At 33.9% G+C, this 15664-nt stretch overlaps 1 protein-coding gene across 5 annotated transcripts in view; it reads right to left on the reverse strand.

Moving 5' to 3' along the window:
- The window catches only part of LOC148616009 (uncharacterized), a 35675-nt gene that overhangs the window by 16458 nt on the left and 3553 nt on the right, over positions 1-15664 (reverse strand). For 2 of the 5 annotated variants that reach the window (XM_088582631.1, XM_088582632.1), the window contains exon 2: positions 3142-3182. The exons of 2 other annotated variants lie outside the window; for them this stretch is intronic. In XM_088582631.1, coding sequence (XP_088438757.1) covers positions 3142-3182 — 41 coding nt within the window. Of the gene's footprint in view, positions 1-3141; positions 3312-15664 lie in introns of those variants that run through there. One more of the 5 variants, XM_088582630.1, reaches the window with a different exon arrangement.

Below are 15664 nucleotides of genomic sequence, written 5' to 3' on the forward strand. Positions count from 1 at the left end.
CTTAGTAATAAGAGTTTTGAATTCTGGATTAAAAAGTTTTTACTTTAACCCTTAGTACATTAATTGCTACAACCTTGAACATTAGATTTACAAAAGAAAATGAACTGTTGTCACTCAATTGATTGACGTGAAAGTCCGTTCTGTTGGTTTAATTACATTGATCGTCTGATCTTCTAACCCTCCGTGATCATCCTATGTCCATCTACCACCACGGCGATCTTGTTTGGGTCAAATCCACGATTCTAGGTCGAGCACCTTGACTCTCGTAACACTGAGAATTTTCTTCTCTGTCATCTCTGTTTTCATTGTCATCATCTGGCATTTTTGCCTCTTTATAGTAAGGCCATAACAGTTTTTGTCGTCGTTTATTTCTTTTGGAAACTGTTCTTGAAGCCCAAAATGTGTGCCTTGTATTTCGTTTGCACACATTCTTATAGCTTCACGATCTTTGAAGTTCTGAAAACGACAGACGATTAGGTGTGTTTTGTAAGCTTTACCCTCAACATCTTCGATTTCGACTTCTTTCCCGAATCAATGGACCCCGATAACATCTTTGATGGGATTCATTTTCAATGTTCGGTTTCGTCAGATTTTTTCATCTTCCGTCACTGGTATCCCAATAAATATAAGAATTTCCCTTATTGATCTGGTTTGTAAATCAATGTGCTTTTTTTCGTACCTCTAACTTCAGCATTCAGATTGTCTTTTTTTCACAGACTTCTGTTTTTGAATTTTTCAACCCTTGAGTCTCGTTCTCTGTTTTTTTTTGTACTTTTCAGTTTTGAATTCCATCCTTTTTTCAAAGTCACCAAGTCTTTTAGGTTACTTATTGTGCCTTCAAAAGCTTTAAGCTTGTCACTAAGTTTGTCTACTGATGACAGTTTTTTGACATTTGGTTTACTTTATGTATGAGCATATCGGTCTTATCGTTGACCTGTACCTGCATTCTTATTGATTTTATCACGGGTTGTGGGTTTTGGAATATGCAATTAAAGTATGGATTAATATAGTGGGTGATAAAGGAATAAAATTTGGGTTTGGGATTACCGAAGGTTGTTGAATTGGCTAAATTAGTTGATAAGTGTTCATATTGTTGGCCATATTATTTTTTGCGTTTACAGTCAGACATGGAGGTGATTTGTTTTCAAGAATGTCAGAGGTATTGTTATTTGAAGACCGTTTACTGATCTGTTGAATGTTCGTAGGTTTTTCACAGCTAATATTTTGATCCTTGGTGTTCTTCTTTCTTTTTCCCATCTTTCCATTGTATCGGATCCTCACTCAATTGTCCAAAATTATAAAATACTCTCAACAAACATATGAATTTTTAATTTTCCCCCTCCCTTTTTGAAAAAAAGCCTCCATTTTTCTTCACTCATGCGCATAACCTGTATTCGTATTCGTATATTCGTACATAGAACAATTTTCGGACATATAAGATGTTAAAGGATAAAAATAAACAACACCTGCGTTATGAGCAAGTAACAATCATCTCTTTCAGATTTTTTTCTAAAACCTTTCTTGCTCCCTTTTTATTTTCATATGTGATCATTGCTTTTAATATCTTCTTACAAAAACTGCATGTATTGCAATATGTATGTGCAAGTGTGATGTCCCTCTGTGCGAATCTAATATAGAATGATAAATGATCAAGCCACAACATATTCCTTGAGCGAAAATTTCAAATCTCTTATGAATGGAAACGGTAAAGTAGGTAATTTTGGGATCAGAAACCATCTATTTCCAAATTAAATTAATGACATTGAAGCTACATACTGCTTATGATTATGATTTGAAGTAAACGAAAAATTGTAAGTCGCGCGGTAAACGCGTAGAAAGACTGAAAACCCCAGATGTGGTGACACAATAAAGGTCTTATCAGTTGTTAACCACATCATCCATTGAATATAATTTACAAGACCTTTTAATTTTCTCTCAATTATATTTACATATTTATCTGCAACATCTTGTGATGTATCATCAGCATAAATAATTGCATTTATATGAACTAAACAATCTGGATAGTCATTGATAAATAATATAAAAAATACAAGTGTTCAAAGATCATTGAGGAACACCAATTAATAATACAGTTTGGCGCAGGGGATTTCTTCCACTATCAAAAAGTGAAAATATTGTGACCTTGACATCGCTAGACAAATGATAAAGTACCACTCTGTGTAAGAATCAGGCAATGATTCTCAACTTGGTCTTTTTTAACTTACATATATTCCGTCTAATCAAGAAACATCTGTGACTTAAGACATTTTTGACTGCTTACAGGGAAAATCATTATGTTGATTTATTTAGGAGTATTTAATGGTTATACCTGTGTTTATTCATTAGATTTGTCAAGTGATTGCTGAGCAGTAAATAGTGATGTATTTTCGATTCTACTTGAAGAAAGAGTTGTAGCGAGGCAACCCCCACCAAATCTGGGATCCTTCTTGTTGTGGCTATATACTAGTGGGGCTGCATTTTGATAGTGGGAGAAGGCCCCTGTGATCAATATTTTTAAGCCAATGATCAATCAAACTATCATAAGTACAATTCCGTGTAAAAATCAGGCAACGGATGGGACATTGTTATTCTCAATTTGTTCTTTTTGCCACAAATATAATTAATTCGCCTAGATAACAACCAAAAAGCTATTGAAATAATTTATCATAAAGCATCTGGGACATAGATATATTTTGACTGGAAAAACTTCCCGCCATTTTTCCATTGTGCATTTCAACTAAATTTGAACCATCAATATCTTAAAGGTAAACTTAACAAATACTTGTATGTTTTTTTCTGGGGGTTATGAGGTACAGATACAATGCAATAAAATATCTGCGCCTTTTTTCATTTGCCACACCTTAAGCACATTTTGCCTGATTCCTAGACAGAGAAGTACTTAAAACAGTTTCACATGAGAGCAGACTGTCAATTTGTAATTAGCTTATCAGTTGATAAAATTGAGTATATGTCTTCCTATTATTTTACTGACAATAGGTAATACCGCGACTGATATGAAGTTATTTACAATGAGTTCATCTCCAGATATAAAAATAGAGTTACGCTTGCTACCTTCCAGTCATTTTCAATATAGACATTGCGATTAAAATACATCCTTAGAGTATTGGTGTATCAACTTACCTGTGATATAGAAAAACCATAACTTGTCCACTTTCATCGTCCTGTGTAGTAAATAGTATAAATTATCTTCATTGTATACGCATGTATATGACATCACTTAAAGTACTAGTATCGTTTTGACTTCGTATGTATACAATATATATCTTCTGATAGTATAATGTATTAGACTCTTCAGCCCTTTATAAAATTCCGGAAAAGAGCTCTTCATTGTCAATGTATAAGATATCACTACATGTTTAAGTTTCTTAAATTAAAATTGGGTTGATCGGTCTCAGCTTAGCCCTGGCATTAATGATCTTCGTATACAAAGCAGTGACCTGCTCCTTCTATCAGTACAGTTCTAGACATGCTGAATATTTTTGGATTTCGACTAACCATACTTAATAATGACATTTCACGTAGACAAATAGCATCCAGTTTATGTTAAAATGCCTTTACTATACAAAATGTACACCATATTCTAAGTAGGATATTGTTACATGATATACAAACTCACAAAGAATTAAAAGGGACAGAAGAAGATGAAAAAAAACCCAAAAAGAAAAAACAAAAAATCCAAAACACGCCTTTTGACACATTACACTGAGTCGAAACAAGTCCAAAACCGATATCTAGAATCGAAATGAGAATCCCTTTTTACTGTAATCCGACACTCTACCAACTGTGCCGAAAGAAAAGAAACTACATCAATAGTGCAAATATACACGGAACTCGGTATTTTAGTCGACAGTTGTACTGCACATATGAGTGGATGACACAACCTTGCCTTTTTTAAGTCGCTTATATTGTTAACGACTTCTTGCACTCATAATTTCAGTACTTTACATTCGCATATAATTTGCATAATTATATATCACTACACCACCTAATGCTGCTGATCGGTACAGTATAACCGTAAATTCTAGCTTCATACGAGATCTTAAATATCATACAAATGTGTTCTACGCGTGTTTTTGCTTGTATGAGAAAAAGAGAAGGAATTCGAATCCTGCTGAGGGAGCGACCAAATTTGCATCACAAATTTGCAACCTTGGATCGATTCTATATATATCGGGGTCCTGATGATGTTAATGACCTATATTACCAGTTGTTTAATCTGGTTCCCTGGTCAATATCATAAGCGACCCAAAGATCGCTAAAAAGTGAGAGAATCTGTCGAATATTACCCGCACTTCCTGGTAACCAGTTGTTTTGATTGAGAAACATTCTGGCCATCACCGTTACAAAAGAGTAATTATATCAAAGGAACCAAGATTCTAGCGGAAGTCACCCGATTTTAAAGCATATCGCATTCGTGCCATTTCGGATGTTGAAAGCAAGCCAAAATCAGTGGCATAGAACATTTGACGATTAGCGACTTTGAAGACTTCAGTCTTTGCTTTCTTCTACATTTTGTACAATTTTACTCATTGAAACTATTATCGTGGTAGCTCTAAACCATAATTCAACGAAGTTAAAAAAAGTTTTTGAATGGTGAAATTAGTTTTATCATCTAAAACGTTCATAGGTCTCACAAAAGATGAGAAACTTTAAAAACATTTAAGGGAAAAATTAATAAATCAATGTATATTTTAGAACGCAGCAGAACTCGGGTCTCCACTTATAACGGTAGATTAAGAAAGGGGATAAATATTACATTTGTGTAAAAAAAATTACAATGAACTGAATTTAACTTCCAATTAATTTAAAGGTAAGTTGTTTCGATTTAAGTTGATTATCGATAAATTTTATCGATATTTATCGGCGTAAACCTAAGTCGTTATCTAACCAACAATTAAAAACAATCATTAAATAATTCAAAAATATTAACAAACACTGTGTTGAAAAGAAACTATACAAAGCATAGAGGCCCTTATATTTTTCATCAATTCCGTATAGATGTAAGACACGGTGGTTCTTTATCCAACACCCTCGCTTCATTGAGTGGATCCCTCCAGGTCATGTTCTATTCCACAATTAGGATTAGCATGATTTAAATCCTCGAGACAGAGATTTGGCATTCTGAAATTTTGGCTGATAGGAAGTATTTAGGCTTTTTGGTTTGTGAAATAGCGTTTGTATTTGCCAAAATATTGCAGGTCACAAACGGAGCATCCAAGTAACATGGCAAACGAGTCAATTTTATCAGTGAGGGGCGCTTTAAGGAACAATTATTTCAACTTTTTCAATAATGATAATTTCAATGCATGCATATTTTATAAATTATACTAATATATATTTAAATGAGAAGACCTCATTCTGTGTATCGCTTCTCTTTCTTCCACGATAAGTTAATCATCATGCCTTTTTTGTGCTATAGGAACCATATATAGTTGCATTTGTAATCCTCACATATGTTTATTCCGTTTTGGTTATTCCAGGAGTGGCACAAAAGTAAAGGCTACAAACCACTAATTCAGATTCCCATTACTCTCTATGTTAACTTGCTCATTTTCAGGGGATCTTCAGTAGTTCACCTTAAGATTAACCTAACCAAAACCATATATCACCTGAAACATACACATGTACTGCGAAGTCATTCAAAATTTCACAAGGTGTTTACTACCTTGCAGTGCAGCACTGACACTCGGAACTCATCTACCCTAAAACTAGCCCGGTGAATCCTAAAAATTCTTTATTTTTACCATCTTTATTTATAGTTCCACCAAATTAGTTTATTTAAGGAGGCAGCATACTTTGGGCTCAAAATTATCAGATTAAAATTGCCTTTTTGAGAAAAGTTCATTTATTTAAAAATATTGTCAACTTTTTTTTACTATGGCATCCTAAAGGGACTACTTTGTACCTTGGCGTTGGACTTTTTTTGCGTACGTTCCAAATCGATGATGCAATAAGTGGTCTGCAACCTAAAGGCGTCCGGATATTTTTTCGTCACCGGACGGACTTTTAATCATAAAAAAAACACTTCCGCTCCGTCAACCTGCACCTGTTTTATCAGAGTACACAGAATCTTTGTAGATTTTCAAACAACCTTAAATTCTTAACTTGACAATTTTAGCTTTCCAAAAAGGTTTGCCTGACATAGCATTTAATAAATATTTTAGCTCACATATATAATGTGTAGGTCAAGATAATTGAAATTTTGCTAATTTGGTAGAATTAAAATTTAGGTTGGTACTTGCACAGAAGCTTTTAGCAATAATTTTTAGACATCGATGAGATGGCAACCATCTTTGTAGGCCCCGCCAGGACCAATATACACTCTTTATGTGTCTTTGTCACGTGCACAACAAGGATGCATGCCATTGTCGATAGTGGATAAGTGTGAAAGGAAATGTTTTGATAATTTGACTATGTGAATGAAGTGTTATTTGCAGGTCAATTGACCTATTTTAGGCGGAATGTTGACAGACTAATCAATTCAAATATGGTGGTAATATATCTAATTATAAAAGCTTATTTTGATCATTTTAACGCAAGGGAAAAAAATAAACAAGTCGTGGCCACGACTTAACAACTAGATGGATAGATAGAAAGATAGCTTTATGTAGATTGAATATCAACATACACTTGTACTATTACATTCACACATTATAAATACATCCACATAACAATATAAATACATTCATATTATAACATAAATATATTCATACATTACTGAGTTCACATTTCTATTGATACTTAAAATATTACCTAACCAGAAATGTATTAAGGCCAAATGTTAAAAATCAAAGTTTTAGCCATAAAAGTATGTAAATAGGGTTGATATATAACATAGGATGGCCCATAAAGGTTTTACGGCTTATTTTCCAATGGGGTCCTTTATAGCACTTGAGGCTAAATGAGCAATAAGACACGTAATAAAGACAGACTTATTTAAATATAAAAACTTCAATAATAAATTTACATAGTGAAGTCACTAATAAAATTTTCCTTCATTTGATCAAAAAGATACTTTTTGACACCAGTTTTGAAATAATTCATATTTTTAACTTTTTTAAATTTCTGAGGCACAGACTTCCAATCTCTTATGGCATTGTAATAACAAGTATTAGATGAATGACAGTTTACAGATGGAACAAAAAAGTTACATTCACTGTGTCTGGTATTATAAGTATGGACATCAGACTTCTTCACATAATTGTTTTTTTATATAACTTGGACATTCGTTATAATATATTCTATGTGCATGCATGGCTTAGACTCATTTGTTTAACTCTAAACTCAATGTTTAAAAATCCAGTATCTAAAAATATTGGATAATCCTCTTCTTATAATCAAAACCTTTAATAAATCTTATCATTTTGTTTTGCATAACTTGTAGTTCTTTCTTAAGGGTTTTATTTACACTACTATAACAAGAAGAACAAGCCTAGTCAAAATTGCATTGTATAAGAGCCATGGTTAAAGTTTTGGCATTTTCTTACAAGCATTTTGCATAAAAATTTCAATTTAGCACTTGCTTTTTGTATGATACTTTTGACGATAATGTCACCAGGAAGAAATTAATCAACATAGATGCCCAGATATTTAACACTAGTTTGTGCTATAATTGTGTGTTCATTACAACTTACAGTAAACTCTTTTATTTTGCGGAGTTTTCTTTTAGAACCAAACACTCTGTTTTGCAAAGATGGCGTTACAGTTTATTGTCAACTAACCATTCACTACATGATTTAATTCTTTTCCTAATTTATCAGATATCATATCAGTATGTCTGTGCGAAAAAAGTATTGCACTATCATCTGCACAGAGAAATAGTCAGCGGTCGGACCCACACTGGTTTGACATGTCATTCACGACTTAACAGCTCGTGGCCACGACTTAATAACTCGTGGTCACGACTTAACAACTAATAACTCGTGGCCACGACTTTATTCCCCCCCCTGCATTACAATGACCCAAATAAGCTCTCATACCCAAATAAGCTTTCATATCTATTATCTGAGAAACCAGGTAGGACATAAAGAGTGACCTAAAATCGATATGACTGCAAATAGTACCAGTCAATCAAGCATGATGAATGGGTTATATGATCCCAATATTTCAGCATGCTGTAGGATTTTTTGTTTTGTTTTTAAGATCTGATGTACTTAATACCATAATGAATTAAAGTTTGTTTTTGAAATACAAACTATAAGTCAGCTGCACCACCGTCGCCGACGGCAGAAGCAGTGTTGACAATAGCTTATATACCAAGTTTCGCAAAATTCTGCCCAGTTGTTTACAGAGGAGTTTCGCTGACAAACTTTGTGGCAGACAAACAGACAAGCGAAAAACAATATGTCTCCCCATCAAAGTGGAGGGAGACATAATAAAGCTACATGAAGGTATCAGTTCTAGTACCTGAAGAAGCAAGTCAGACATTTTTAACCAGAGTCAGTCAAGCATAAAATGTAGGTCAAAGGTATCTTCGGGAATTCAAATCTGATGTTTTAACAAATGTCAATAAAGCTTGATGTGTAGGTTAAATCGACTTTTTTTTGTTTGATAGCTATTTCACATTATATAATAGCAGTGCTCCTATTATTTGAGAAATCAAGTCAGATGTAATATTGTTTCTATAGCATTACCTTTTACATACATGTAAATTAAAAACCATTTCACTTTGAAATATAGGTCTTGTGACTTCAATTTTGGGGACAATGTAGGCCAATCTACGAAGTGACTGTGGAATTGTCACCTGTTTGTAACGGAGGTTTCACATTTGCTACTAGGTTTGGTTTCACAAGACCTAGTAGAAACAATTGAATTTGTGTTGTATTTTCTGCGATTTTGGTCGCTTTTGCTACATTTCTTTATATCATATCTCTTTATATTGATTGTATTCTTGTTAAATATATTGTATTAGAATTAATTATCCTTGTGTTTTGAGGAATATAAAAATACAAAAGTATTTAAGCGTCAATAATCAGTAGAAAACACACACACACATTTATATAGGGGACGGGACAGTTGATCTAGGTGTTATTATGTAGGATAGAGGATCAAAGTAATGATGCATGTCACAACAAATCAATATTATACAACGTCTCAGAATGTGACGACTCTATTCACTACACTGCTCCATCGGATCAAATTGATACAGGGAAGATAACGTAAACTTATAGAAGGGTCTGAAAAATTCCCAACGATGTTAGAACTGTCAAATTTGCGCAGCAAATTTGTACTACCATACATCGTGTACTTAGTTACAGCCCTAGATTAATCCTACGAGTAGGAATGACCCGGCCAGCGAAAGCTATATTTTTATATAGCCTAGCTGGTCGAGTGGTCTAGGGCGCTGGTGTTGCCATAGATGTCACAGCGGTACGAGTTCGAGTCCCGCGGAGGGAACGACAAAAAAATTGCATCGCAAATTTGACAGTTCTAACATCGTTGGGAATTTTTCAGACCCTTCTATAAGTTTGCGTTATCTTCCATGTATCAATTCGATCCGATGGAGCAGTGTAGTGAATAGAGTCGTCACATTCTGAGACGTTGTATAATATTGATTTGTTGTGACATGCATCATTAATTTGATCCTCTATCCTACATAATAACACCTAGATGAACTGTCCCGTACTACCATACATCGTGTACTAAGTTACAGCCCTAGATTAATCCTACGAGGAAGAATGACCCGGCCAGCGAAAGCTATATTTTTATATAGCCTAGCTGGCCGAGTGGTCTAGGGCACTGGACTTAGTGCAGGCGGTATTACCATAGATGTCACAGCGGTACGAGTTCGAGTCCCGCGGAGGGTACGACAAAAATTGGCTGCGCAAATTTGACAGTTCTAACATCGTTGGGAATTTTCAGATCCTACTATAAATTTACGTTATCTTCCCTGTATCAATTTGATCCGATGGAGCAGTGTAGCGAATAGAGTCGTCACATGTATTGCTTAAAGGGGAATTACATGCTTTTATATGCATTTATATATTAAATCACCTGCAAGTGACAAATCGACCTTGTTAAAATTACATTTAACACACGATAAAAACCGCGTACATTTAAATTCTACCGATTACTTAATAAGCAAATTTAAACCTTTGCAATACCATTTCGTCCTTATTTTAATGAATGTGAACAAAAAAATTAATGTAAAATTTTCAAAAATGACAGCTAATGCCGCTTTAATACGTCACAAATTTTATGTATACGCTATTATCGAAACGTGAAAACAGTATACACGCTATAGAACTATGAATATAGGATAAAATATCCTGTAAAATATCTAACCTCTACTGCTTGTGGTTTCTGAAAAAAAAAACTGCAACGAAAATTTTGTATATGTCCTCTATGTGTAAACTAGCTACGTATTCCGTAAAGAGGACGTTAGTTTGCCATACACCGATTTTAAACCTTTAATAAGGAAATATATTTTAAAGATGTGGCAGGACCGATGGGACGGTCTTGAACACAACAAACTCAATTCCATAAAACCCGATCTAGGCGTTCATCAATCCGGGTCGGGCAATCGCAAAGAACAAGTGGTCATGACTAGATGCCACATTGGACATTCTAGATTTACACATGGCCATTTGCTTGTTGTGATCCTCCACCTGAGTGTATCCCATGTGATTGCCCTTTCTCTATCAAACATGTTCTTCTAGATTGTGTGGAATTTGCCAACACCAGGCCAAATTATTTTGACTGCGCCAATATGTTTGATTTGTTCAAGACCGTTTCATCTAAAAACATTATCGATTTCTTGCGGGACATCGGTTTATTTAATAAAATCTAAATTGGATACCTTCCTTGATTTTTCAATATTTTAAGTGTTTTATCGAAGTTATGTTTCTATATTATTTTATGTCTTAGGTTCACCTTTTATGTACCTTTTTATATGTAAATAGCTGTTTTAATTTCATTATTTTATGAAGAGACTTTGATCTTGCTTTTAATATTTCCATTTTATTAAATGTTCTTGCCGTGATGTGACCCTAGTCGCCGAAACAGCATTAAAACATAACAATCAATCAATCAATCAATCAATCAATCTATGTGTAAACTAGCTACGTATTCCGTAAACAGGAAGTAGATGAGTGAGAGCCATGAAAATAGTATACATGCTATATAACTGAAGGATAAAACATTCTGTGAAATATCTAAGCTTTACTGTATGTGATTGCTGTGAAAACTGTGATCAAAATTGGAACTCGTCTTAACCCTTAGATATGCCTGACGCCGTGACGTCAGGCAATAACAGACGATTTTTTGGATATCAGTATCAAACATTACTTAGGTCCCTCGAAGCGATAAAAATAAGATTTCTTGAGGACTTCTGGAACCGGTGTATTGTATAACGTATGAAATTATGGTTCCGTTAACAAGTCTTTGAAAAATGACTTTCAACACAACATTCATGGATTTATGATGGTGTTCGCGTACTTTATTGTCTGTAGAAGAAATAATCAAAATACTCCATAAAGTAACAGAAGTAACCTTCAAAATTTCCACCATGCATCCACCTGATTTGTCAAATTTAATACAGGAATTGGTAGCAAACAATTTTTACGGGTCCATGGAACTGGTACATACGATTTTTTTACACTCCCTTAAGTCGTACACTTACAAGAAGTAATACTTCCCTAGTATGTTACAAATTTAAAAGTAAAAACGAAGTCAGATTAAGTTAAAAAAGAACAATAAGAAACCAAATCAGAATACGTGTAAGTAAAAAAAAAGTACAATAAGCGTTTCCATCTTTTTGTTTGGAGCATGCACAATAAAAACTTCCACGCAACGGAATCGTATCATGACGTAACAGCACATGACGTAAATATCAAGTTCCACTCAGTGGTAGACGCTTGTTCCGTCTTTTACTGACCGGCATTCAAAATTCTCGGACATTTTTCAAATAAGATTTCGTTTGACAATCGGATAACGACGCGTGAAATCATTCATTTTATAGTAGGGATGGCTGTAGCGTCTAGAGTAAACTGATTCTCGCTTGTATTCTACGAAAACAAATCAGTTTTCATGGTGAAGATGGATACATCGTAGGTATCCATGAGTTCACGATGACGACCATTGAACTTTATTGAACTTCAGTAGTTATGTAGTGTAACGTAGTAGTCAGCCGAGAACCAGCTTACGTCTAGAGAGTCAATTTCGAACGACAGACGCTTGCGTAAATATAGGTTATTCGATCATTGTGGGAATGCCGCCCTAAGTCGCAAAAAGTAGTCAAACAAAATTAACAAGTTACGGTCCTCTGAACTATATTTCGTTGTTTGTGAATTACTCTAATGTCGGTTGTACCACTGATAATTTGTGAACGTAATTCGAAATGTTCATATCATTCAATGGATTGACAGAAACCGTAATTTCACATGCGGCAAACAAATGGTATTTTTGATATTTTTGACACGTTCAATGCCAATGGTATTTTCAGGTTCCCATGTCGATTTGACTCATCCTTACAGTTTATATTCTATAATTTAAATGCAGGTAATTCAAACTTAAACCAATCTTCAACCATGGTGCTGGTTGTAAAGCCATATGTATTTGTATGTTTTTCCAGACGACACATTTCACACCTGCTTTTTATGTAGGAGTGTCGATAGAGCAGTCTTTATATCAAAACAGTTTAACCAAAATATTTTATTCTGTGTGTTCTAATGCAGTCAGCTAAATCTTAATAGAATAGTAGCGATTCTTAAGTTATATTATTGAGTTTGTCGACTTCATACTTAGTGAACGATTACAATGACCCATTCATTACAATGATTGCGCATGTACGATCAGGGCATCGTGCTTTTTACACTACCTGAGGAGCTGAACAATGGGCAGTGGTTGTAGGAGTAAAATGTACAGATTGGCGGCGCACAGATTACTTCTTAAAATGTACAGACGCAAATACATTTTATAGTATTTTCACAATTTATATATCAAATCCTTTTTATAGGTATCTTTAGGGTGGAGAAGTTTGATTCAGTTTGCGCCGGTGGAATATTTTAATCTGCTCAAATATGTATATTTAAATGCACTTGAAAATTGATTGTGGCCTCGTGCCTGTAGGAGTCAAATGTACGGATTGGAGGCGCACATGTAAGTCAATACGTGTGCAGACGATAATGAAAAAATGCTGAATACTTTTAAGAGAAATAAATAATCTAACATATCTACGATTTCAAACATGCAAATACAGGTATATTATAATACATAAGACTCAAGTGTGTTGGATTCATTTTATTAACAGTATTACAAAAACATGTATTTTGAACAAAAGTTGGAATACTATTTATGGTTTTATTTTGTTAAAAGAAAAATATACAAAGTATATTGCTTTCATAATTTTTCTAATAAGTAAAAGTGTGAAGGGAAAGGAGGATTATTAACATTAACTGCCATGATATAATGTAACTCTGTGTTAACAATAGGTTATATATTTTTACAAAGCTTTTCTTGCTTGTCTCACTGTTCAGGATGTGTTTCCGCCATCAAGATGCACAATTTATTGCAAAGAAATTCACGTTCGTTTTTTAATGGTTCACCGTACCATTCATATGGCAATCTAACATCCTTAGAACGTGTTTTACAATTAAATAGTATCATTTTCCTCAACTGGCAATTGTATTGAAATTAATTTGTTCTGTCAAATCCGAATCTAGTTATATATATTTGAAAATGTAAACTAACAGAATAAAAAAAAAGTTTGCTATATTTTGAAGAACATTTCGACTCTAGTTCATGTCATCTAATCAACTTTTAACAACATTATATGCAAAAAACGCCTCCAATCTGTTCAACCTCTGTACATTATGTACAAAAGGATTTAAATCGACAAAAGTGTTCTACCTACATTTTAAACACACCCCGCTACAACCAAAATACGTGTTCAATATCTTAAACACTCGTTTTATTCAATGGAAAAGACACCAAATAAAACAAAATGTACATACTAGTTTAGTTGTTGAATTTAAATCGATATTTGGTTGTTTGAATTATCACTGTTTTAAAGCTCAATGCGATAAAAAGTATTTTCGTCTGCACATTTTGATAACTTACCTGTGTGCCCCAATCTATACATTGGACTCCTACAACCACTGTCCATTGTGCGGCTTCCCAGGTAGGGATTCAGAGACCCCGGTTGTTTACTGAGCGAAGCTGTCCCACCATGTTAGTAAACATTTTGTAAACTTTCCCCCGTGACTGCACTGGTGAAAATTGACGATTTGTGCAAATTTTGGCAGCATTTACAACTTTTATTACCACAGAAATAACCCGCTTCTGGAGTCAAGTTGGGCTTAGATATTTTTGTCCGCACTAACATATTCCGCACACTCTCTGGCTGTCTGAAGACATAGGTATCTCGCAAAAATATTTTGCATTGTGTGGAGTTTTTCTCGACGGAGGTCCAGTGCTCACGAATGGTGACTGATTTTAGCATTCAGCAATGTACTAATCTATCGAAACTATTGACACTATCGAAACACAATTGTAAGTGCATTTATTATAATACTATTGTTTCTGATTTCTGATTGTTTTTATACTACTGTCTTCATCTTACTATGCGCATTATATGATATTATATACCTAATATTATAGTAATGCTAGATATTTATTCTCTAATTTTGGACAGTATAAATCATCTATCAGAAAATAATTTTACAATCAGAAAGAAATTACAACTCAAATAAACACTTTGTCATTTTCTTCCTTCTGAAATATCTTTTTTTTGGTTTTTATAGGACCCCCATTTAAAATGTATTTTACTTTATATATGTGTGGAAGTGCATTTGTACCAGTAAAAAGACGACAGCTTTCTCTTGCAAGCGGTTAGAATACAAAGGATTCTAAAAAACACTGTTATTATGTAAATAAAAGTGCCCCTTTGTTAAAGTAATGATTTCTTGATAATTAGCATATGAAACATTCGTGATTTCAATCCCAGACTTCTCTCTCCAAAACAACACAACAAGAATATCAATTCGCCTTCAAAACAATTATATAGCTGTCTTTGTAAGAATCATGCAAAATCTGAAAAATGTGATACGCCCCAAAAAGGCTACATATTTTTATTTTTGTAATTCAGTTCTTCTATGGGTCTATACTATGAAATAATTATTCATTCAAATCTGCCTGCTCTTAGGAGATAATCAACATTGAAAATCCAGTAGATTCTATTGTATTTCAGTGTCATTTACAGAGTTATCTCCCTTAATTTTGAAATCTACAGTGCATTCTATATAATTTTTATCTCCTAAGAGCACAGGTTACATGAAAAACCACATGTTAATTTCTGTTTACTATGACATTTCAAACAAAATATCAAAAATAAAAATATGTAGGCTTTTTACCCATGAATCACATTTTGCATGATCCTTAGCTTAAGTGCTACTTATAACTCATGTTGAAAAAACAGCAACAAATTATGGAGAAACTACTCATAATAAATAGTATTATCAATTGGCTATCGTGTGTAGACAAAACATGATTTCCCGTGCCATGAACGTTTAAAGATTTACTTAGTAACTCATTTCGTGCACTCATTAAATATGGACGTTCTTCGGCACTCGTAATGATATTTTGGATATACACTTTTCCAATTAATTATTCTAAAATTAACTGATTTTGCACATGATGTCGTCGA

Source organism: Perna viridis, chromosome 5, assembly GCF_037379345.1.
Source record: "Perna viridis isolate PV_CMFRI_1.1 ecotype Kerala chromosome 5, ASM3737934v1, whole genome shotgun sequence".
In the NCBI taxonomy this organism is placed as follows: Eukaryota; Metazoa; Mollusca; class Bivalvia; order Mytilida; family Mytilidae; genus Perna; species Perna viridis.